Here is a 25309-nt window from a genome sequence, read left to right on the forward strand (position 1 = left end):
GAAAAGTCTTAGGATTGATGAAATACTGCTGAACACTCATTTTTCTCCAGAGGCTAAGCTGTCCAAAGTCTGAGCAGGTTGTTTAAAATTTCAACCACATCTAACAGAATGGTCATTCCTGCACCACTGATAGAAACATCTGGATTTTATTCCAGAAGCATTTTACAATTCCGGCTGCTAAAACACTTTTTCTCGCCGGAAACTAGTCTGAGGATTTAATTTTGTTCACCTGCAAAATTCCATTTGTCTGACCTTTTCATTGAAATGCATACGCAGCAGCCCTCAGACCGAGAGGAACTGACATGAAAATAAATCACAGAGAGAAGTGAGTACATCACCGCCACATTGGCGGACACTTTGAGACCTGTTGAGAACTATTCTCTTTCAAAGCAAAAAATACAAAATGCAGACAAAATCAAAGCCAAATGGGAAGAGTTATACCCTCAGAATAAATTAAGAGCATATAAATACATGTTCTGAAGCAGTCCCCTGCTCTTTTCCAGAAGAAACTCACACAGTATGTCATGCAGTGATTTAATACAGATGGTAAATTCAATGCATTAGCCCCACAAAGATTAAACTGGTGCCAAACAGGAAATATAAAGCACGTCTCGCATTTCACACGGGCAGAATGGTATTTATATGTGCATGTATTTATAGATATTAAAATATACCTATTATACTGTTTGCTCCGTGTTATTATATAATTTTGTATTATTTATATATATACTATTATAGAATACAATATTGTATCATGGACCTATAGGGTCCACTATTTGAATGGAGTTGCAGAACCCTTCTGTCTCCTTTGTGGACAGTGGTTTTTCTGCACAGTGTCAAAAACCTTGCTAAGTCCAGGTAGACAACATTTCTCTCTATACGAGTATGTATATGTACATATACTTAACATTATTTACGCATTTAACATAAGCGTATATCCCATCTCCAGGGGCACTCCGGGTGGACAGACAGACCTGCCCTCGCAGTGTGGTGTTGTGTAAATAGTCCTCAGTCACGCTGAAGGACGGGGATGAAAACGGAGAGGACATTTTTTACTGAAGTTCCCAGCAGGATTTGGGCATCGCACGGTCTAGAGGAATAATGCCCAGGTACGCTGGCGGGCAGTCCCTCCCCTCACGGCGCTCGGCCGCCGAAGGCTCGCCCTCCCCTCACGGCGCTCGGTCCCTCGGCCGCCGAAGGCTCGCCCTCCCCTCACGGCGCTCGGTCCCTCGGCCGCCGAAGGCTCGCCCTCCCCTCACGGCGCTCGGTCCCTCGGCCGCCGAAGGCTCGCCCTCCCCTCACGGCGCTCGGTCCCTCGGCCGCCGAAGGCTCGCCCTCCCCTCACGGCGCTCGGTCCCTCGGCCGGCGCGCGGCCTCGCCGTTCCGGCGGCGCTGCGTCACTTCCGCCGGGCCGGGCAGGACGAGATGGCGGCGCTGGGCGAGCCGGTGCGGCTGGAGCGAGGTGAGCGCGGCCGCGGCCCTCACGGGCGCTCCTCCGCTCTCCGCTGCGGGCGGGCGGGCGGCCGCGGCGGAGCCCCTGGCCGGGCCGCGGCAGCAGTGGCCGTGCCGCCCTTGCCGTGCCGCCCTCCCGGCCTGCCGCAGGAGCCGAGCCGCTGCTCTCCGCCGGGCGCAGCCGCGGCTGATTCGAACAGCTGATCTGACTTGAGCAGGGTTCCGTCGCTTCTGGCTCTTGGAAGCGTTTCGGTGGGACCTGTTGGGCTTTGCTGTGTGCTGCCCCCGGAGGTTTTTCTCGCGTTTCGGTTTGCGGCTGAGTTTCCATGGGGGCACTCGCCTCAGGCCTGCTGTAGCTGTGTCCGCTCTGCCTTCACTGCTGTGAACGCTTCAGCCTGCTCTTACTCAGCCTGCCGTCTCTCGGCTTCTGTTTCTCTCATGGGAAAACTTCATCTTGAACGTCAAAATTCTCAGAGTTCTGAATTCAGTCGGTTAGCTGTGTGTTAGGAATGATAATTTACTACTTTTATAGAAGACGGCTGACACACGCAGGGGTCCTGCTACACTCGTTCATGATTGTCTTCTATTACCCTCTCATATTTATGTTTTCACCCCATTTTTCTAGTATGTAGTCTTAATTTGTATTGTTAATGCATGCAGTGTATTTCATAACTGAAATTAAGAGCAATATAGATAAAGCATAGAACCTAGTTGGGTATTTTTGTGTAGTATGTTTGTGAGATTTATCCACGGTTTTTAAGAAACAATTATAAATTTCCTTCAACGTGATTATTTGGTACTATGTAAGGTCCAGAGATGCTTTTATAACAATATAGATGATTGGTTTGTTGGTATGGATGTAGGAGAGTAGGGACTGAAAAATGAAATTACATGGGAAATAATTACTGATAATTAGAAATCATGTTTTTGAAAAGGAACACAGATGAAGCAGAGGTGATTCATTGCTCTGACTTTTCCCCCTACCATTCCCACTAGCACCACCTCTTTTGCTCTTGGTCCTACATGTATTTTTGTAGATGTGTAACACACTGTACACACCCACTCTATTTTTCTGGCGCTACCCTGTTACCTGCTGAAGAGCTCGGTTTTTCTTCTTTTGCTAGCCCTGCTTCCCGTTCCACCAGGGAACCCCTTGTAATGGGAGTTGGCCTGTAAATAGTGAGTTATGTAAGGTCTTTGCTTCACAGCTCATCTACTCTCTCTACTCCAAAGCTTGTTAATTAGGGCAGCTGCTTCAGCAGTGGATTAGTTGTGCTTGGGAGGTCTGCAGATTTAAGGCTCAGGTCCCATCCCTCACCTCATTACCCTGCCACTGTGCTCCCTCCCTGAAAACAAACAAATCTGCAGCGTTACTTAGGGATCGGTGAAACAAAGGAGCTGTTGGTCTTTTTAAGGAACGAAGAAAAGGAGAGCACCTTATAATGGACCTAGGAAAGCAAGAGCCTTATTTACTGAAATAAGTAACTGTTAATTGCGTGGGGTTGACTGCACATAACCTGCTGATGCGTCATAATTAGATTGAAAGTGAGCTCGCTAATGTTTTTGGCATATAGCAGAAGAAGAGAGAGAATAGTGTGGAGAGGGATTTTAAATCGTTACCTTATGCTTGCCGCCGGGGCACTGGGACATTCTTGTGTCTTTTCTCCTCCGGCTGCGTTGCACACACCACCACCCTAAGTCACCAGAGGGCAGGAATGAAACCACAGTGAACATTTCAGTTCTTCTTGCAGTTTAGGGGTGACATGTGCTAACTCTGCACACAGCTCAGAATCTAGGCTGCTTGCACGTAAGCAGTGGAGGTGGTTAATCAGGAGGTTAACCCGTGAGGGTGCTGTGTTTTTTCTCTTTCTGCGTTTTGGTCACACGTGCCATCTTGCTGGCCTGTTTTGTCTGTTAAGACATACAGGTCGGAAGCATGTCTAATTTAATGACAAAACATAAAGGTGAAAGAAAGAGAAATTATCACACGGAATTCTGATGTCATCTTTTCTACAGCTACTTCTTGTATCAGTACTTTGTTGTCAGCATTTGAAATTTCTTGCAGAATCCTAATGAAGCTGATAACAAGTTTGTACACCTTACATCTTAATGTGGTTCAGAGACCATAGGCTCAAGAACAGCTACGTGGAGCTGTAGACTTTATGTGCATGTACTAATTATTTGTCTCAAAGCGTCTGCAGGTATTGAAATAATAGTGGTGTTGTAGTTTATAGATTTGCCAGGTGTTTGTCATTAATTTGTGGAGTGTTGTCAGATTGGAATTGCTGCCATTGCCATTTGATCATAGCTCTTCAAGTTGATCAGTGAGCTACGTCATGAATTAAGTGCTTCATTAATCAGTACTGCTGTTGCTGAACACAGGGGTTACTAAGAACACTGGTGATTTTGCATCATCTAGAATGTCTTTAATTTCACCAGCTATTTTGGATTTTGAATGAAATATAAAATATGTATTGGGAAATAAGCTGTAAATGTGGGGGTTTTTTTTTTGGTTTGTTTTTTTTTGCAGTTATACAAATAGTAACTGTGAAAAATGTGTTCTCTATGCAACATGAGATTATTAAAAGATAATTTAGGTTGATATTGCATTGCTCTAGATAGCTGATGCTTGTAAAGCTTGGAAATGCTTGCCAGAAAACACCCAAGTTCTCATGGCACATGGAAACGGGAGCTATCATCAGAAATAATTTGAGTCTTGGGGCTGTGGTACTTGGGTGTTTTCCCATGAAGGTTTGTTTCCAGTCCACGGGTGACCAGGCTGTGTGGTTAGGGTATGCCTTGTTCCATCAGCTGCATGAGCTGGTCTCGATCTAGTGGTTTGTAGGGCGTGTCTGATAGTTCCTGTGAGGGGACAGAGCATTGCCGTGGGCTGTGTCCTGCCAGTGCACTTCTGCCTGGTTTCAGAGCAGGCACCCCGCTACCTTCTCATCCTGTTCCATAGGTGCTCTCTCTTTACGCTCATGTTTTAGACCTTCATGGCTACTGCACGTACCACAGTGGTATGATACCTCTGAGTAGGTGTGCATTCACATGAAAAATGACTACCCAGAGGTTAATTACAGAAAAAAGGAAGTAATGCCTTTGGAACCAGCAGTGTTCCAGACTTCATCCTGTTCTAAAATGATCTGTGCATCATTTTATATAGTAGATTAATCCCTGCAGTTTTGTCTTTGTGATAATGAAAGTAATCCTTCCTATCTGCTTTTCTAAGAGACTGTTGTAGTTCTGTTCAGGAACTTCTGTGTTTCAGAATAATCACTAATGTAACAGTGTGGAAGTACAGGTGAGGGATGTAAATGTGTTCTGCTCTCCTGGCGCTGCCAAGAGAACGTCACACTGCATTTGGTGCCTGTCTTGAGTCTTTCTGGTCTGGAGTCAAATCCTTCATGGAGTTCAGTACAGAGCAGCATTTATGACAAAATGGACAACACGGACTCTTGGGAACAAATTTCAAGGAACTGAAAGAGGTTTGGGGTTCAGGATTCTAGACTATGGAGATGTTGTTTCAGGTGAGATTATCAAAAGGAGTTCTGTTGGTTTTATAAACACTTGAAGGGGGAAAAGAAATAGGCCGGATAGTTTTCAGCCCTAGGAAGTATTGAGCATACCTTACTGAACTGATTTTTGAATATAAAAGGCATGTTAGGCAGCATATTTGGTAATATTATAGCTGGTATTAACAAAATGTCCTCCATAGAGTATTATGAAGTGTACACTACCAATACTTTAATACACATAGCAATATTTCAGTCCTTTGAGGAAAAATTGGATTGTCTTTGCAATATGCATATGTCAGGGATAGCTCCAGATATGTTACAGGGTTGTTGTTGTGGCTGCTTTATAACAGGCTGGAAGTACAGTGGTTTATTGGAGCATTTTGTAAATACATAGTTTTGTGGGTAACAAAACTTAAAGCATAGTTTTAAAGTGTATGCAAGTGCACACATATAGACTGCTTCATTAACTTAATTAAAAAAAAAAAGTAAAGATACCTTGAGATTCCTCAGGCATTCCTCATTACTAGTGCTTTCTTTTTTTTCATAGACATCTGCAGAGCAATTGAATTGCTGGAAAAATTACAGAGAAGTGGAGAAGTGCCACCACAAAAGCTACAGGCATTGCAAAGGGTTTTGCAAAGTGAATTCTGTAATGCTGTAAGAGAGGTAAGTTAACTTGAGGTAAGCAGTTACCTTCATTTAAAGGCCAGTATGATTTACTTTTTCCTTTTTGTGCTCAGTGCAGTAAGCTGATTTTGAACTTCATAAAGCAGTATTTAATTTACAGAGCTTAACAGAACAAGCCTTATTTTTAAGTAATTTCAAAATAAAATAATTTGGGACACCATAGGTGTACAAAACAATGGCTTAGTAGCAAATCACTTCTTGAAGGTTACTTTGAGAGTCTGTCCTTACTGGCAGTGAGGACAGACTGTTATGGTATGTAGGAATAGACAAAGTTCCAAATGTTATTTTTAAGCCAAATCCATGCAGTCTTTAGGTGGAGTCTTGTGCCACCTCATCTTCAACCAAGTGTTTTGGAGACTTCTAGGTGATTGGATGTGCCTTGCTATTTCAGTTGCTTATTTTAATACTATGATAACAGCTGGAAGGGTTGTTAAAAAATTTGTTTGTAGACACAGATGTCATCTTGATGCTTTCATGCCACTGAGGACACTGTACTTACTGCTTAGCAAGTACAAATGGCTGGCAGGGAGGTGAAATGTGGGTTAGCCTGCAGCTCCTGAGCATTAGTATTCTCATTGTCTCTGTGTTTTCAATCCTTTTTTTCCTTAAAATACTCAGTGAGTTGCTAAAGTTGAAGGAAAATTTGAGAGCTTGTGGGGAGGGAGGGGTTGTCAGCAAAGCCCTGAAGAGCTGCCCTGAAGTGTTTTTGTGTGCATCCGTGTTGAAGAGTTCCAGCTGGAATCAAGCAAGAGAAAATACCTGGAGTCAGGCAGGCCAGCCCAGCCATCCACATTCCCAAAGTCCTGATGAGGTCTGAGTACTGTGCAAGGGGGGGAGCCTTAGGCTGAGACTGAGCAATAAAAATACTGACGGAGTTGTTTCTTCACAGAATGTTAGATGGTCTGTTCTTGTGAGTCAGGGAGTAACATTAGAGGGGTGTACTTTTAATTTGCACAGTTCTGGGTTGCACCTGATATTTTGTTACATTACCCAAGCAGAAGGATATCAATTTTACTCATACTGAAACTGTTTTGTCTCTAAAGGTATATGAACATGTCTATGAGACTGTGGATATCAGCAGTAGCCCCGAAGTTAGAGCTAATGCTACAGCAAAGGTAAAAGCCAAACTATAACTTGCAAAAAATACGATAGTTCATTACCTGAGAAGCAGAATATTTATATAAAATTCAGAAGGATATTATCTAAATGTCTGATAAAATGGATAATCTTAACAGATTATTAAAAGGTATAACAAGACTCATGATTTTTAGATTTCTTTCATTTCAATTTTATTCTTAGAATTCTGAATTTTTCATCCCACTGTTGGTATGTAGGGAATTAATTGTCTCATTTGTCTTAACAAGTAAGTGCTTTGAGATGAAATACATTTTCAGCCTGCTCGCTGTGTCTAGTTAAAAGGACTGTATTTCATTTCCTGTAAATCTTGTTTCTCACAGGCCACGGTAGCTGCATTTGCTGCTAGTGAAGGTCATTCTCATCCCAGAGTGGTTGAACTACCCAAAACAGAAGAAGGTCTTGGCTTCAACATTATGGGAGGCAAAGAACAAAATTCTCCAATTTATATCTCTCGGATTATCCCTGGAGGTATTGCTGACAGACACGGAGGCCTCAAACGTGGAGACCAGCTGCTTTCTGTAAACGGAGTGGTAGGAGCTGCTTTTCTCTTCTTTTTGTAGCAGTGACTGCTTGTTTCCACTTGAGGGGGCACAGAGAACACATGGCACAAGCTCCTTGTGTCTTCTCGTCTTGGCAAAACACTTTCTTTTTGTCCTCCCAAAACAAATTTGCTTAGGTTTCTGTAGAGTTCTGTGCATTGAGAGTTTTAGGATTATGCTTTGGTTATCTGTCTCAAAAAGGAACTATGCTATCTATATCAGTATTTCAGAATCCGAGGGGTTATATAAATGTAGTCAGAGAATTTCGTACAATACAAACTGCCTTCCCTTTTCATCAAAGGTTCATGATGCAGGTTTTTACTAATAGAATTTTCTGCACCTTCTGAGGTAGGTAGTAAATAATGCTATGTTGCTTTTGGCTGACCAGATTCTCATTTTTCCCATAGTAAAAATGCTACTGCATGATGAAAGCTGTAATGAGATGAAACTACAAGGTGGTGTTGCCTTGTATGGTATTTTTTTTTCCTTCCATTTAACCATACTGAGCTTCAGAAGCAAGCTTTTTACTGTATTTTAAGAATTATGTGTCCAGAGTGTTGATGCGGATTTTTTTTTTTTTTAGTAAGTATACTCTTCTGAACAATTAACAATACAAAAAGTAATACAAAGGGAGGCTGGAAAGAAAAGGTTATAGGCTTTGACTTGAGACAGCTTTCAGTTGAATGCATGTAAATATCTCCCAAACACTTGCTTTTATTTACAGAGAGGCTCTATGCAGGCTTAAAATTAATGTTCTTATTGCATCTGTAAACCAAATTTTATTTTAAGATTGAGAGTCAAACTAGATTCTGGGGGGTTTTGACTCTTGAAAGGAACAGTGACTGGGTACAGATCCTGGGTGTCTGTCCTCTAGGAACTCCTGGCTAGCACAAATCTGATTTACTTGGCTCCTGACTGTTACCTGGGAGTCCAGCTGTGCTCTTCAAGAGGCTTAAGAGAAATCCTAGCTGTAGTGATGCAACTGTCCTTGCCTTTGCCTTCTGTTTTTAGGGAACACTGAGGGACTGGTGCACAACTGTCCTCAGATGAGTCCTTCCTCACCCACAGGCTCTCCTAAAGACAGCACAACCGCCACTCCACCCGAAACTGAACCTGATCATCAGGCAGTTGGTGCAGCTAGCAATGGCTCTGTGTGCATGCACATGTATAAATATATGTAGCTCTTGTAAGAATATAGTGAGCGCAGAAATTGCTGTTAGGAATGCTAATGTAGTTAGAAAAATCGTTGTCATCTGATATTTGCAGATGGAATCTTGTCATCATAATACATGACTGCCATTTTCTTGTGGTTGTAATTTATATTTCAATAATAATAATAGAAAATGCAGCTGCCAAGACTGCAGGGAATATGACTGAAAAACAATTATTTTTTTCAGGTGGGAGATCTTAAGTGTACTCCAGAATTTAGGTGTTTTGATAGAATTAAACAGAACTCCACAAACCTTTTATTACCAGTTTCAAACTGGTATACAGCCTACACATCTATTTGAATAACAGAAATGAAATCATTCAAATGTATGTGTTGTCTAAGTCTGATAGAAGAGAAATAACTTGGGGTTTTTTTTAACTGTTGTTTTTCTTTCTGTAAGTAACTTTATAGTAACGGGGAAACCCTCCAATCAACAGGTACATCACCTGCCTTCTAGCTTCTAATAGCACCCGTGGGAGGTAGGCTTGGAGTAGTCCTGTCACTGTGTTTCATACATTTGGCAGAAAGGAGTTTTGCTGATAAAATGTATGCTCTGCAGGAATGTATTGGATGCAATTTTTGAGAACCATTGCTTAAAAATTGCAACGAGATGAATCTAATATAATTCTAAGAAATTCTGAGAGTTGGTTTAGGAAAGCATTTTTATTGTGGTCTTCCTGAGTTGGGTTAGGGTATTGATAAGCAGTTTAGAGGAGATGAACTGGAATGTTTTGGGTTTGCTGAGGGATACATGGAGCACTAAGATAAGCAACACACACTACGTGTTAGTTGCTCCATTGCAAGCACCCAGCATGCACTGTTCTGCCTTGTGATGCAAGGTAACATCAAGAAGGCAGGTATCTTGTAGTTGTCTGTGCCAATTTATTATTCAAATTGAGGGTGACTGCTAAATTTAAAATGCATGTGAAAGAAGAAAAATAAAATTAAATTTGAAGTAAGTATTCTCCTGAAGCTTTTGATTTTTAAGTGTAATTTCATAGGTGACTAAGGTTATCATTGCAGAATTTAATTGTTCAGCATTAAATCTTAAGATATTTGCACTATTCTTTTGCTAATACTAATTAATACTTTTATCATCACCTCATTTGGTTTGTTTAAACATAAGTCCTGAAATTGCGTTACATTGTCCTCAGGCAGTCTTGAAAATAGAGCACGTATAAATAAATAAATACGTAAATATAATTGCTTATATAGAGTTGTACAAAAAATGTAAAAATGTGTTTTCAGTTTGTCTTTACTAATACGAACTGGTTTGTATTTCACAGAGTGTGGAAGGTGAGCACCATGAGAAAGCAGTAGAACTGCTGAAGGCAGCTCAAGGGAAGGTTAAACTAGTTGTGCGATACACACCAAAAGTCCTGGAAGAAATGGAGTCGAGGTTCGAAAAGATGAGATCAGCAAAACGAAGGCAGCAAAATTAACACTGTGTGCAATAACTTAAAGAGAAAATATATGTTCCTCTTGCATTTTGTAGTTTCTTTGTGACTCAGTTGATCCAATGCCTGTCATAAGACCCTGTCCTTTTCATAGAATCGTGGAACAGTTGAGGTTGGAGGGACTAGATGTAGTCCGTGCCCCGTTGCCCAGCTCAGAGGAGGGCCAGCTAGCACAGGTTGCTCAGGAGTGTGACCAGCTGCATTGTCAGACATCTCTAAGGATGGAGACTCCAGAAGATGTCTGGGCAGTCTGTTGAGTGTAAGTAGAGCTTCTGTTATTCCCACTTGTGCTCCCTTCCTCTTGTCCATCACTAGATACACTGGGAAGAGTTGTGCTCTTCCTTTCTCGGGCATTGACACAGGCTGGTAAGATCACCCGAGCCTTCTCCAGGTGAGAGAGACAATCCCAGCTCTCCCAAACAAACTCTCCTTGTCTGTAAGATACTCCAGTCACTCAGTCACCTTTGTGGCCCTTAACTGGATTCACCCTTGTGTGCCCATTTCTGTGTTGGACTGGGGAGCCCAAAACTGGACCCAGCACTTGAGTTGTGTCTCAGGAGGACTGAGCAGAGTGAGGAGTCCCCTCCCTCAGCTGCTGGCAGTGCTCCTTCTGTGCAGGCCAGGGCACTGCTGGGTTTCTTTGCTGCAGGGGCCCGTGGTGGCTCATGGCTCACTGCTGTGCTCTGCAAGGCTGCTCTGCAGCTGCTCAGTCCCCACTCTGTGCTGGTGGACAGGGTTATTCCCCTTGTGTAGGACTTTGCACTTTTCTTTGCTGAACTTTGTGACTCTTGTTTGCCCATTTCTCCAGCCTGCTGAGTCCCTTTGAATGGTTTGCTGAGTGTGATCTGTCCCAGCCCCTGGGTTGAAATTAAAAACATGCAGGAGTGTGGACCCCAGCAGGGGCCCTGGAGGTGACAGGCACCTGGCGGGACACTTGGCCACCGATCACAGCAATCCTCAGCAGTTCAGCCAGTTTCAGAATGTCTTCAGTCTCCTTGTGTTCCACAGTTTAGGAGGAATGTGTAGGTTTAGAATGGCCTAAAATGCCCTGAAAAGCATATATGGTGATATTTCTCTAGACTTTTATAGTAAGTCTTATGTCAGTCTTGTAAGTAAGAAAGTGAATTTACAGATTTTTCAAAGGCATTTAATAAGACATAGTTGTACAATCAGCATCCTTTTTTTCCTGCTTGCTTTTTACATTACTTAGCATAGAATCTGCCAGGGGTTTTGCTAACTGATTTTTAAAAAAATAAAATATTCTTATGTAGCAGTATTTTGGCACTTTTCTTAAGAATATGTTGTATGTCAACTACAAAATGTAATCACAATCTACTGTGTAGCTGATAACGAAACCAGATTTTGTAATGTTTTTGGTAAGTACATTGTTTTTACACTTCTGCTAAATTATAATTCACTACTCTGGAAGTTGTATTACCTCTCCTGTAAATAATTTACAGTTAGTGTTCTTATATAATGATGTTGTAATAGCCAACATTTACAATCTGCAACAATCATTCCTGCAACTTACATTATTTTGTACTAATTCTAAAGCAGTTATGGGGGGAAAACATGATTGCTGTATGCAGTTCTGGATTGACTCTCTAGATGTATTTTTATATTGAGAAACAGAAGATATGTGAATGCAGTGCAAAAGAATTCCAGATGTTCTCCTGACTTTCTGCTGTGTAAAAGAATTATTCATCCTAATTGTCATACTGTTCTTGTCTTCCTAGCATCTTTTATTGTAGTCTTATTTCCATATTGAATGTATTGGTTCTGGAATTGTTAGTACCTAAATTACTGATTGTTATTGAGTCTTATATGCCAGGTTACTGTGACATGTGAACTTGTCTGGGGTTTTCTTGCTGACTGCTTCTGACTCGGGGGATTCTTGTTTGTACTACAGAAGTACTACATCACGACTGCTGAATAAGGACATCTCCATCTGTGAACAATTACTGTCTTAGCTCATGGATTCTTGATGGTGGCATGGGTTTTGTGTACATTTTGAAAAATTCTGGACAGAGATCCATTTTTGGAATTGACCAGGTTTGATGCTGTACTTGTGTAGTTTAGGGGTTTGGTTTGGGTTTTTTTAAGCTACACCTTTTGAAGAATTAACTTCATTGTCTACTGGGTATCAGTTCACTTGTATGGCAGCTATGAGTACATCCTAATTGACTGTTAGTAATTGGATTTTTAGAGGCTTAAACTGAAAAGTGCCGTTCTTGCTGTGTGGCTAATCCCTAGTCTTATTTCACATGAAGCAATATGTGAAAGAAAGGAAAAGGTTAGTAATCTGAAAACGACAGCTTGAAGCTTGTGCTTTGTCAGTTGATCTATTTGAAAAAAAAATGTGGTTGCTATGGGCAAGTGAGAAATGTGATTGCTTTCTGCATGTTTGTAAGCATGGTAAGCCTGCAAAGAGAAGTTTGGGAGATACTGGTAATTTGAAAATGCAGTATAAATATTTATCAGTTAGATGACATTGAGCACTGAACTGCATGGTTGGTTTTATGTCATAGGTGTCTTTCTAAAGGCCTCATGTTGCTGATACAACCATGTTATTGAATTGTATATTTTTATGGAACAACTAATGTTTAAAGTATTGAGACCAAAATCACTAGTTAGACCAATTGTGGATGTGTTTTAATTTAATTGTTAATTAGTAGAGATATGTTTTAGAGCCATATATAAATATATATATTATAGAAAGGTATGGACGCAAGATAGGAATGTTCATTTTACAAACCGTATCCCTTGTATTACTGAACAAGGTGTGTTTTGTTACTCTAATGAAATTTTTACTTCACTGCAGCTAGAGCTGCTAAAGGCAGTAAGTAACATTTTCATTCTGAATTGTAGCATTTGGCTCTGGTCTTGTCAGCTGCTGCAAAATGTGGAGAGGTATAGCTGGGCATATAAATAGTATGTGCAGAATTTGATAGAATGCTTTTAAATTGCAGTAACAAATAAATCAATAACAGCCAACTAATTAATGATCGTCTTTGATACTACAAGAACCCTTTATTAATAGGGAAAGGGTCGATTAAAATACTCCGAGAAACTTGATCTCTGTTACTACTGAGCAGTGCCTGTGCTGTGTTAATCTGCAGTCCCCACACACTTCTCATACATGGGTATAGAAACATATTAAGGAGAGCTGTCATTTCTGCAAGTGACTTCTGCATCTATTGCTGCTCTGAAGGATCTTTGGGTTTTATCAACAGAAAAATAAAAATTCAGTCTCACACGCACTGTGTTTGTGTGTTTTTCTTCTGACTTTCCATTTTGAGTCCAGGTTCCAGACTGCTTTAATTGGCTGTTCATAGTCTCTAGGGCATAACAAACACGTGTGTGTGTGGGAGCAAAGAGAGAAACTTGAAATCTTAGTTTCTCTCGTTGCTTTTGCATCTTCCCTTTTCTACTCAATGTTTTGTGATTTGCTGGAGAGAGATAGTGCTATAAAATATCTATAATAGCTTGAACCTTTTGCATTTTTGGGAAGTCAGCTACATAAACTCAAAGTTGCATATAATTCTGAGTCAGACATTACCTTTTAGTTGTTTGAATCAAGTATCTCATTGTAAGATATTTTAATTGTGTGAATCAAGTGTCTTAGGTAATGAGATACTGAACTTCTCTAAGTCCTTCAAAGGACAACTTGTAAGGTTGTCAGTAAAATGTTTCTGGAGTTACGAACTGAGATGAACATAGAGAAAATGCTTCAGTTTTGCAGGTAAAACAAGTTGGGGTTTTGGTTTTTTTTTATTTTCCAAATTTAAGTAGGCTGGACTGTGAATTGAAAATACATGGAGCAATGTTATGTGAGCATTTGATGTAGACGATAGATAGCACTTGAACTGGAAATAAAAACACATTTCCAGTTTTATTTAAAAATCTAGTTACCATGCCCTGTCTTATGACAGTGAAGTAAGTCAAAAAGCAAAGTTGGAATTGAATTGGAAAAGGAAAGGGTGGTAGGTAAACACTGAAATTCCAGGGGGAAATGGTGGAGAAGGTGCAGTGTGAGTTTCTGTGATTCTGTGTCTTCTAGAATCCTGGTGAGAAGCTGGTTTCAGAGGTAAGTCTGTTCACTTTTAGAGAGGAACTGTCCCTAGTCTGGAGAGTCTTGTAGGCACTCAGTGTGTGGTGATTGGGAGTGGGGCTGCCCCAGCCTCATCCCCAGTGGGTGCAGCTGTGAGCAGCAGGTGAGCAGCACTGACAGCAGTGAGCTATGGAGTGCCCAGGTGTGCTGAATAACCACACAGGCAGCAGAGGCACGCAGGTGCAGTGCATCAGCAGGAGGGGATAAAAGGTTGGGCTGGAGGACAAGAGGAGCAGAGCTTGCAGCCTGCTGAGGAGGTAAGGGGTCACTGTGTGTGGGTTGGAGCTCTCTGGAAGGGTGTGATGGTGCTCTGTGTGATGTGTGCTGTGACAGTCTGAGGTGGCATGTCAACAGAAGACATCTGAGATTCAGCAGTGGGCCTTAGGCTGAAATTGCTTGCTAGTTCTAATAATTTGAAAAAACCTGTATAGCTGCCCTTTAAGTTAGAAATAATTTGAAGCTTTGACATGTTACTGTTTGCTTTAGAGACGTGTCAGGTTTGAAGTGACAAAATCATGAAAAGTAAAACAAGCTCTGTATTCCTCACATTTGTTTGCTTTAGTTGTGTGGTTGGTTGGGATTTTTGGGGGCAGGCGTGAGTTAACTTGGGCATTGTATTGGTAGCCAGAGGTTTCAAATAAGCCTGCACAGACACATGCTAATAATTTCTTCCCACTCCTCAAAACAACTCCCTTCCCCAGCCCAGCTGTGCAGGTGCCCTTGGAGAGAACCCCTCAGGTAAGAGAAGTGCCAGGACCACTCGTGGCAGGTGTCCCTGCCCGTGGCAGGGGGGTGGAACTGGGTGAGCTCTAAGGTTCCTTCCAAGCCAGCCCCTTCCATGGTCAGGCTGTCCACTGCTGCTCTGGGGGTGAAGCAGGGGAGGGTGTCTGAGAAACAGGGACTTGATGCTTTCTGCCTTCCTTCTGCTTGCATACAGTAAGACTGAAGTGGTTTGTGCTATTTACAGTGGAATGCCTCTGAAAGTTGCAAAACACAAAGCCTGTCCTTTTATTACAAAAACTTTCTAGCTAGAATACAGACTGACATGAATATTGGACTAAACCCTGAATTTAATTTCCAGCAATTTTGTCCTAAATTACTTTTTAATTCCTGTATAGCTACCTAATTTCAGCTGATGACTGGGTTAGAGTGACAAGATAAAATAAATTTGTTATGATGCTATTATGGTGTCCCTCTTTTTTCAAGGGGAACACATAGTACTGGAGAAACTCCAGAGTTAACTCTAGGCAGCAGAAGACCTGACACATCTAGGCTGAAAAAACTCAAACTACAAAAACAGAACAAAATAGAAATAACAACCCTACACACACACACTTTTTGAGCTATTCTTTCTTTTGGCTTTGCTCTATCCAATTTACAGAAGCTGTTGGAATAAACTGCCTGCAGTCATTCTCCTTTAGCTGTGGTACAACATCTCATTTCTGCTTGCAGCCCAGCCCACTGCGTTTCAGAGGCATCTTTTGGAATAATCGGGCAAGGGTACAATCACCAGGCCAAACTGCCAGATACATTCTGCTCCAGATCATCTAGGTAATGCATACACAGGAACAGGTGGTAGAGACACTCTATCATTGGAAGTTAAGCATTGTTTACATAGAAAGGTAACATTTATTCATAAGCAATTTTAAAATTCATTTTCTCTCAGGTTTCTATTTAATATTGTATATTTTTTCCTTCACTCTACATGTGCTGTTTCTAAACTGTGGATTTTAGTGGTCTTGCCTGTCCTCATTAGTTTCTCTTGTTTTACAGATGCATAAAGTAGATATTGGGGAAACAAATTTTCTGGGCAAACTTTTGAACCTACCAAAATGATTTTTTTTCCCAACAATTTTTCTGAAGCTTTAAATTGTTTCTGTATTTGTACTATACCAAAGTTTGTATGTTTACTTTCGTTTTCTTAACAAAGCTTTGAACTTGGCTGAGCCTTTCTTTTGTCACTTGTTTCCTGAAGTGACTTTCAGTTCTACTTCACCTGAGTAAAAGTTTCAGCCTTTTTTTTTGTGGGAAGAAGTATTCTTCGATTTTAAAGAGAGCTTGTTTTGTCAGTGCAGATATTCCAGACTGTTCTTTCTCCACCCACAGCAGCTCTGTGTCATGTTCTCCAGCATAACTTTAATTTCCTGGTGTCGTGGTTTAACCCAGCCAAACCCAGCACACCACGTAGGTAGAATCCAAGTGGTAATTGAATTTCCCAGCAGCGCGGGCTCAGTAACAGCAGCAGCAGCTTTTGCACATGATGCCTCTCTCACAGTTTGGATGAATCCTTCAGGTCCATTTCCAGCCCATTGGAGCATAAAGCTTCTTTTTTTCACTAGACAGAGATAAAATGTAAAGGTGCTCTAAACTGCATACATTTCTATGTTTACATCTGTGTACTAAACTGGGTCTGAGCAATCCTTCGGGAAGGGAACAGCCCTTGGGGCACATCCTGCCACATCAGCACTTCTGGTGGAGGAAAATCTGGAGGATGGAAACCAGGGGGGAAACAGCTCACCCTGCAGGACTAACACACTGACTGCGTCTTTATCCCAACTTATAAATTAAAACCTCCATGCAAATCCCATTTTTTTCTGTAAAGTCTAATAAATTCTTAAAAGAAAACAAAGTTTTTATCAGGACTATGATCTTTACATTCCCATTCACCTGCCATCTTCTCATGGCACAAGGAGTTCTGATGCTCCAGTCTGCCTTCACTTTGTATTTATTTTTGTGTCCGTGTTTCAGGTCTTAATCTGCCTGCTCTTCCACATCAGACTCCCATTAAATCCAAATGGATTCGTGTCTCTGAAGTGGAGTTTTTGTCAGAAGCAGGTACGTTGCTGGACAGTTTTGTGGCAATAGAAGAAAAGATCCCATGTCCATACTTCCGTGTTTTCCCCCTATGTCTCTCAAGCTTTCCCGATGTCTTTTCACCAAATGTCTGACAGAAGTTTCAAAACCATGTAAAATGCACTAAATCCTGAAGATCTTACGCAGTAATAGATCAGTTTATGGTGCTTCCCATTTTCCCTGAAGAGGAACAGAGAATAGTTTCTCCACAGCTCAACCAAAATGAGCTAGTTTTATCTATTTTTTTTATTGTTTGACCCTCATCATCTTCACCTGGTTTCAAGTGCACCTCAGGTTTTTTCTCTCTTTTGCAGTTTTTTTTTTTTTATTGTTAAATAAGCTAATTGCTGCCTTTTGCTGTATTTTGGGGGATGCTTCTTGGAATTTGTGATATTAAGGATTGCTTCAGACTAGATTTTTAAACTACAGTAATTTCAATATCCATGGTATAATTTTTAGCTAACTAAATGATTTAGTAAAATATGGCCATACTTTTTCAGCTTAAAAACATTTTAGCATGTAAATCTTTCTTACAAAAGTAAGCCAGCTTCACAGAAAATGTCAGGGTTTTTATTTTTAAAGGAAAATAAATTCAACAAATGCCTGCAAGCAGGTGTCTGCCTAAGCAGAAAGAGAGAAATGGCAGTTGTTGATGGAGAGAGCAGTGATCCATCAGCACCAGCAAGGGAGAGGCAGAAAAACTAAGGAAAGTATTAATTTGCCAGGGTGAGTTCCAGACGAAGCAGAAGCAGCAAAGCAGTATTGACTGGATAAAAAGGAGAAGTGGATTGCTCCTAGGACAGGAGTTTCAAATGTAGAGACTTCAGAGAGCTGCACTAAGGAAAAAAATCTGAAGTGATGCTGGTAAAAAAAAACAGAAAGATTGAAATCAGGCAAGGATTGAGAGGAAAAGCTGGACTATTCCAGTGCCTCAAAGCATACAGAAAAAATAAAAAAGCTCTGCTATTCTGCTTTTACTCGGGCCCTTTTGTCCAGAGAACTTCTTGGGGGCATTATAGGGTACCACTGCTGCTGTACAAAGTAATCTCCATGCTACTATTTATCTTCCAAAATCCAAGCAGGCACCGAGGGCCATTTCTGCTCCCATTATCTTTGGTTACTGAAGTGAGACTATTTGCAGAGTGAGTATAAGTGCTTTGTTATTTTACTTTGCCGGTAGTAGAAGAAAAAGGTCACTTTTCTTAGAGGATTGGTTTGTATCTGTTTTGCTGAAGTAAGTTGAGAGAACTCCTTTGAATTTTTTTCCCCTTCTACTCTGGTTGCTGCTCCTCCACTGCTGTCCCTGAGCACAGGCATGGAAAGTGACATATGCTGGCTTTGGCCCTGACATTTCTTAGAACAACATGGCTTTGACAACAGCATTTCTCTGCAGACGTCAGCGGGGAGGACAAAAGATAACCATGAGTGTCTGCACTTTTACAGCAAACGTTGGTACTTTTATAGCATACATTGGTAGATTCCACTTTGAGAACTTTGCATTTCTCACAAGGCACAGGACAAGCACACAGCCCGTTATTAAAAGGACCTTACTTTTTCACAGGTAAGTGATGATGTTGGTATAAAATCAGTGCATCAGGAACAGGGTTCCTAAATGCAAGAAAATAACAATTTTTGCAACTAGATAAAAGAATGTTAACACTTTTAGAAGGGAGTTAAAAGTTGAAAAATGAGGAGGAGAAATGTAGGAGATGGAGGTGGTGGTGGCTGAAGGATCTGCATTCCTAGGGTCCTCACTGTGCACTCTACTTTCTTGGGCACAGATGATTTTAAAACGTCAGGTCCCCACCATTGACATGCCTGATTTCTATTTTTCACCAAGTGACCATTTTTTAAGCAAAGACGTTTTGCTTTTTTCCCTCCATTCAGCTCAAGAAAGGTGTGATTAGCCCAGATCCCAGCCCTGCACGGGTGTCTCCTGGGATGTCAGTGGTGTCACAGGCAGTCCTTGGAAGGTGAAGTGGAAGGGATGAGCTCCTCAGCTCCTGGCTGAGCAGCCGTGCCAGGCCAGGGTGCTATGGACACTCTGTTCCCTGTGTGGTGAGGCCTGCCTCATCCCTGACCTCTCTGCCTTACCACATGCTTGCAGGTATTTAGGATTTTTCATATGCAATTGCAGGAACTTGGGGTAGCTGCCACCAGGCCGTATGGCACCCTTGGACAGCTGCTTTCCCTTTGGATTAAGGGTTCAGTTAGCACTGCAGATCTGCTCCTGGCTTTAGGGAAGGTGGCAGAGCTCTGTGTGTACAGGGCGGTGTGGTTCATGCCATTTCTGCTGTGGCAGAGGCCAGCTGTCAGCCACTGACCCTGTCTGTGATTCTGTCATTGACCTGCAGGATGGACAGAAGGCTGCTGTGGGATCACAGCTGCAGGAAAATGGGCATGGACTGAACGAACCAGCCTAACTTCTGGAACTAAAGAACGAGGTCACCTCTGGGGATAAAAAAGCTGATGTGAGAAGAAAGAAGCAGCAGGAAAGTTGCTGACAGACACAGGGGTGTCAACCTGAGCAAAATGACACATCTACCAATTAGAGTAAGAAAGAGACGTGTGCTTGCCTCGTGGACCAAGCAGAGCTGCCAATCCAGAGATGCTTGGACAAAGCGGAGCAACAAACCAAACGATGTGTGGCTGTGTAGACCAAGGTAAGAAGTAAATATAAACAGCGTTTAGAAGCACAACAAATGGCTCTTGCTTGATTCACATTGAATCTGCAGAGTCCCGTCTTTGCTCCTCAGAGGCCCTGCCTACCTGCTCAGCTCTGGCGTGGGCTCCGTGGGTTTTTGTGGGCTTTGGGCTGGGCTGCACAGACACCTGCCTGGCCAGCAGTGCAGCTGGGCTGGCAGCCCCCGGGCAGGCTCGGAGCATCCAACCCAACATGGAAAATGGGTGCTGTGGCTGGGCACCAGCACGGGGGCCCGTGACTCTGCCGGGCTTTCTTCAGCCAGGGCTGCTGGCTCAGAGCCTCTTTTGGGGTCTGGACCAGAGTGGGCCAGCAGTGAGAGGTCTCAGCTGGTTACCCAAGGGCTGCTGTGACATCTTGTCCTGGTTTAGGATAAATCTGGGAGAAAACCAGTGATCCCTGGTGATTGTGTGGGGCATAGTGCATGAGTGAGCTAAGCTAATGCAGCAGGCTTATTCCTGGTGGTGGCTGCAGGGTAGAAGCATCCAAAAGAAAGCATTAAAAGACAAATCAGATGAGGGTGGGCACCTAAGGACAAGGACAGACAGAGTTTCCCTTTTGTTTAGTACTCTTTCTAAGGTAGTTAGAGAAAAGGACCCAGACTGCTGGCACAGGTTAGGTTGTGATGTGTGAGCTGTATAAAAGCCAGGTACCACGGCAGTGTTTTGTGTGGGAAGGAAACCGTTCTTTCAAAGCAAACCGGTTTTGGGGAGAGCTTGTGCTGCAGTCGCTGCAGCTTTGGGAACAGGAGTGAGAAGCGCTTTTGTGTCGCTGGGCCAGGAGGACGGCACGGCCCCCGGTGCTCATCCCCAGGGGCTGGGTGGGCCGTGCCGGCCGAATGCTCCAGCCCGGGCCCCCGAACGGAGCGGGGCGGCTCCAGCTCCCGCCCGGCATCGTCTGGGCCTGCCTGGAGCCGCCGGCGGCGAGGGGATGCGGGCCCAGGCGCTCCGCGCTCCTGCCGCGGCCGGCAGCGGTCAACCGAGGCCCGGGGCCCGGCGCTGCCCTCGCTGCCGGCCGGCCTGCCCGCGGCTCCCGGCCCGCTCGGTGCCCGGACGGGGCCCGGGGCTCCCGGGGCTCCCGGCCCGCTCGGTGCCCGGACGGGGCCCGGGGCTCCAGGTCCGCTCGCCGGGGCCCGCACGGGGCCGGGGGGCCCGGCCCGGGGGGCGGGGCTGCCGCGCCGGCCCCGCCCCTTGCGCCCGTTGGTTGCGGCCCGGCCGTGTTTTGCATATTCCCCGCCCCGCGGCGGCTCCGCTCCAATGGGAGCGCGGGTGCGGCTGTCTCATTAGCATACGCACCTCGGCCCCGGGCGCGGAGCCGCCGCAGCGCCGAGCTCCGGGAGCGGCGGCAGCGCCAGCGGAGCCGCGGCCGCCGAGCCACGGGGCACGGCCGGCACCGGCACGGCCACCGGCACCGCCACGGCCTCCCCCGAGCGCTGCCTGCGCGGCTGAGATGAGCGGTGGCCAGCAGCGCTGCGGGCTGTGCACGGGGCAGGCGGGCGGCGGAGGGCTGGCTTCCCGCTGAGGCAGCCCCGGAGCCGCGCCGGACGGAGGAGCCCCTTTATTTTGATTTTTGCGGTCGTTGTCGTTTCTGTTGGGTTTTTGTACGTTTTCCCGGCAGCCGGCCGGGCTCGGTGGGCGGAGGGCGCCGGCGCAGAGCCGCAGGCCGAGCCGGGCCGGGGGGGCTGTGCGGCCGGCGGGGTCGGCGATGCGGTGCCTCGCTCTGCTTGGCCTCGTCGCCTGGGGCCTGGGGAGCTGGGCCGGGCACAGCGGCGGAGCGTCCCCCCCGCCCTGCCCGGCCCCTTGCAGCTGCGACGGCGACCGCGGCGTGGACTGCTCCGGGCGGGGGCTCGCGGCCGTGCCGCCGGGACTCAGCGCCTTCACGCACGCACTGTGAGTCGGGGCCGGGGCCGGGCGGGCGCGGCGGGGAGGGACCGGCGGCGGGTACCCCCGGCAGCTGCGTGTCCTTCCTGTGGTGCGGGCGTGGCGCGGGCCCGGGCCGCGCGCAGGGCCCGGGCCGCCGGGGCAGGTGAGTCCGGCAGGGCCCGGGAGCCGGCCCACCCCGGAGGAGCGGCCTTGGCGGGTCACGGGCTGGGAGGGAGCCGCTCGGAGCGGTGGCGGTGGAGGGGGAGGCTCGGGGCTTCGGTGGGGCCGAGTCGATGCCGGTGCCGTCCTGAGCCGGGGGGGAGCTGCTGCCCTCGCGTGTGTGCGCCTCAGCGGGCGTCCTCGCCCTGCCTCGCCTTTCTCCTGGCTCTTCTCTAGAAACCGCTTGCCGTTGCTGGTCAGTTTCCTCCCAAAAGTTAAGGCGTTTTCAGTCCGAAGAACGCGTAAGCCTGGTTAAATACGGTGCCTTCGCTTTTACAAAATCTTCGCTGTGGCAAAGCCCTGGGGAACCTTGAACAAAACAGCAATAGCCAAACATCGAAGGTTTGTTGTTTTGCTCGTGAATGAAGAAAAACATCTCTTAAAACGTTTTATCCCGTTTTCTATGATAATGTTGTAAAGCAGGCAGAAGCTGGTAGGTCTTGTGTGGCGTTTTGGTAACTTTAATACTAAAATTTTAATTGAGGAATGAGCACGGTTCTGTAGAGACATGACCGAGGAGGGATTTGCAGCTTTCAGTATGGTAGCTTTGCTAATCCACAAACCTGTTAAGTTTCACAATAAAACCTGTCAGTCTTGCCCCACTTCTCAGCGCAGATTTCACAGGGTGGAGCGAGGTCTAGGATGGGCCGGTGGTCAAGTCTGCTGTTACTGAAGCTTTGGCGTGTTTACAACATACAGTACAGCACACTGCGGCAACGACGGTGCATCGTTTCAGATCGGTTCTCAATTGCTGTTTTGTCAGAGTCCAGCAGCGCTGTATGCCTAAGAAAATTGCACTTTTTTTCTTTGTCTTTGTTTGCCTACACTTAATATGCAGAGGGAGTCTGATTCATAGTTACTGGATGTTTAGTTTACTGAGGAGGTTTCCAATTTCTCCTACATATTTGGATTGTTTCTTTTAATTGTTCAGGCTGGGTGGAGGAAGATAACTGGGCCTTTTTTCTTGTGTACTAGCTGATGAATGGTAGAACTTGCATCTGGTCTCAGGTGTTATCTGTGCTTAAATATTTTGTTCCTCTTTTTCTGGTGTTAAGTGGGACCTCACTTTGTGGTGTTTTTTCTGTGGCAGAAATGGTGGTTTCTGAGTGTTTGGGGCAGGGAGTTAGACGCTGCCATCGTGAACCCTTGGGATTACTGCTAAACAGCCTTCTCTTCACAGATAAAACAGGGTGGTTACCCAAATTAATAAAGTGCTTGAAGTCTCTCTGGTAAAAGCTGCATTTAAGCATAAGATTTTATGGCTCCTACATTGTCTGGCTGTCTTATAAAATGGACTGGTACATCGCTGAGTGTCTGCAACATGGCATAAGTTGTCTAAGGGGCACAAGTTGCCATAGCCAACACCTGTTAGAGATAAAACTGCCAAAGAGTTTCAGCGTGTTTCTCCTAACTGTGCAGGTAAATTTCACACAGTCAATGTGACACATATGGCAAAAGTGAGAGGAGGCCTGCACACACTTAAATGTGCTTTGGAATGAGTTTTTGTAGCTATGATTTTATGCTCTTTAAACTTGAGAAGAATCTTTCTTGACCTTGAGAAGAATCTGTCTGTTGCTGTGGCAGTGGAGGATAGTCTTGATCCCTGTTTGTGTGTAGTTCCTGCTTCCTTATTTACAGAAGGAAAAAGAATTGATGACTTCTTGGTACTCCTGAGCTCAACCAGTCTCTCTTGTAGTGAGGACACTAGAAGTTTAGGGTTTGTAGAAGGCAGTTTTGGAGGCAATAAAAAATTCATTTCTGACCTGCTTGAAACTGGACAATGTATGGTTTTGCCAGAGATGCTCAGTTGGTTAGTGTGGAAGAAGAGGACACAAAAATAAAATCACACTCCTGTGTGACATGTTTGTCTCATGGCTAAGCACCTTAGCTATGTGAAGAGAAGAAAACTTCTCTGTGCTCTAAGTCAGGCACCTTAATGGTGTCAGGCAAGCCCCTTAGCATTGCTGCTGGGCTAGTTTTTGATTACAGTCGTGGCAGCAGAGAGCCTGTAGCATAGGGATGGCTGAAAGAGCATTACAGGTGATGTTCTGTGACAGTAAAGCAAAGGTATGCCCAGATTTTTGCTTTGGCCATGAGAGAGTAACTGAAGAAAAGTTGCTCACAATTAAAGTTGGCAGTGAATGAGTTCCAAGGCAGTTGGGAATTATGGAAGGAAACAAATGTTGAATTTTTAGTAGTTCTGTTTTCCTGAAGCCTTAATTTCTTTGTATTTAGTCTAATCATTTAGCCTAACTTCTCAGGTGCTGCCATGAATGGCCAGGCAGGGGTTTCTGTAGAGCCTTAAAGGCATAACCTTACAGAATACCCTTGACATTCCTTGTTTCTGTTTATTCAGCTCTTGACTGATCCCCTGCTGTTTCCTGCTTACTGTGGTGGTTTGAAAGCAGGGAGAGAGGGGCTGGTGTGATAGTGGGGGGTTACGTGATATCTCCTGAGGGTAGTTCTATCAGACTGAGCAGCTCGAAAAGATGGAGTATCTGGTCACTGCTTTTGAGTCATTGGTGAACTTTGAGAGGTGGAGTTTGAATACAGCTGTCCCAGCTGCAGTCAGCTCAGTGAAAAGATGTGCAAGTGCTCAGAAAAGATCTGGCAGCACCAGATCAGACCTTTCTGAGGGGTTGGGATGGATGGGGATGAACTCAGAGAGGGTTGGGATGACATGACCAAGGATAATTGCTTGATACTTTTACTGTAGGCAACCGTTTGTATAATTTAGGTGGGTGCTTATGTAACTCTTAATTACCATCTGCCAGTTCTTCTGTTTATGAAGGTTCAGTCTGCTTGGTTGCAAAATAACTGCAGTCTGTGCATGCTGTAGGCACGCAGTGTGTGGTGATTGGGAGTGGGGCTGTGGCCGATCCCCAGTGGGTGCAGCTGCGCAGGACAGGTGAGCAGTGTTGAAGGTAACGAGCCATGGAGTGCCCAGGTGTGCTGAGCAGTCACACAGGGAGCAGAGGGCACACAGGTGCAGTGCGTGGTAAGATGAAGGTTATAAAAGGTTGCACTGAAGAGCAATAAGGAGCAGATGTCTGAAGCCTCCTGTGGCATTGGTTCATGGCTCCACCATCTTTCCAAAATGTGTAAGTGGTGCCTGTGCTAGAATATAAAAACGGGTTTTGTTTGGGTTTTTTTCAATGCTGTACGCTTCTGGTTTTTGCTGTGATGTTTTGCATGCCATGTTCTAGAAAACTTCATGCTTATGAGAGAAAATTATGGTAAGGCATACATGTGCTTGTGCTTCTCGTGGATGTCAGTTTGAGAACTCAAATTCCAGTTTGGAAGGTTTAATAATTGCATGAGTCTTGTGCAGGAGATTAAAAGCAAGGAATTCTAAATAATTCCTTTTGGAGATATCTTCCATGGGCCTAGCTGACTTAGGTCTTGCCTGACAACCACGAGGAATACAGCCCCTTCTCAGTGCCTACTGTTATATTTTAGGCACTTCAAATAAGAAAACAGTACAGATAGTTTTCATTTTAGTGCTTCTTGTGTGTGTTTTCACACAAGAAGGAAGGGTAGGGTCCCTTGCTTTAATTTTACTT

General features: G+C 44.5%; 2 protein-coding genes across 6 annotated transcripts in view; both read left to right on the forward strand.

Annotated features, from left to right (window-relative positions):
- The first annotated feature begins 1393 nt into the window (after positions 1 to 1393).
- Positions 1394 to 13256, forward strand: LIN7C (lin-7 homolog C, crumbs cell polarity complex component). The gene is made up of 5 exons (XM_053946949.1): positions 1394 to 1462; positions 5518 to 5636; positions 6701 to 6772; positions 7115 to 7324; positions 9830 to 13256. Exons 1-5 carry the CDS (start codon positions 1426 to 1428, stop codon positions 9983 to 9985), a joined length of 594 nt encoding a protein of 197 aa, XP_053802924.1. The 5' UTR covers positions 1394 to 1425; the 3' UTR covers positions 9986 to 13256.
- Positions 13257 to 19407: 6151 nt separating this feature from the next.
- LGR4 (leucine rich repeat containing G protein-coupled receptor 4) overlaps positions 19408 to 25309 on the forward strand; it is a 73996-nt gene continuing 68094 nt past the window's right edge. Inside the window, exon 1 of one of the 5 annotated variants that reach the window (XM_053946944.1) lies at positions 19408 to 19627. In XM_053946944.1, coding sequence (XP_053802919.1) covers positions 19497 to 19627 — 131 coding nt within the window. In that variant the 5' untranslated portion in view covers positions 19408 to 19496. The other 4 variants (XM_053946943.1, XM_053946947.1, XM_053946948.1 and 1 more) reach the window with 4 other exon arrangements.

This window comes from Vidua chalybeata, chromosome 6, assembly GCF_026979565.1.
Source record: "Vidua chalybeata isolate OUT-0048 chromosome 6, bVidCha1 merged haplotype, whole genome shotgun sequence".
Classification (NCBI taxonomy): domain Eukaryota; kingdom Metazoa; phylum Chordata; class Aves; order Passeriformes; family Viduidae; genus Vidua; species Vidua chalybeata.

Bases quoted from the DNA above. Each gene is read 5' to 3' on its own strand.
- LIN7C (XM_053946949.1), top strand. From the start codon at position 1,426: ATGGCGGCGCTGGGCGAGCCGGTGCGGCTGGAGCGAG. The intron at 5,637-6,700 runs GTAAGTTAACTT...TTGTCTCTAAAG, and splicing joins TCTGTAATGCTGTAAGAGAG to GTATATGAACATGTCTATGA. The intron at 6,773-7,114 runs GTAAAAGCCAAA...TGTTTCTCACAG, and splicing joins GAGCTAATGCTACAGCAAAG to GCCACGGTAGCTGCATTTGC.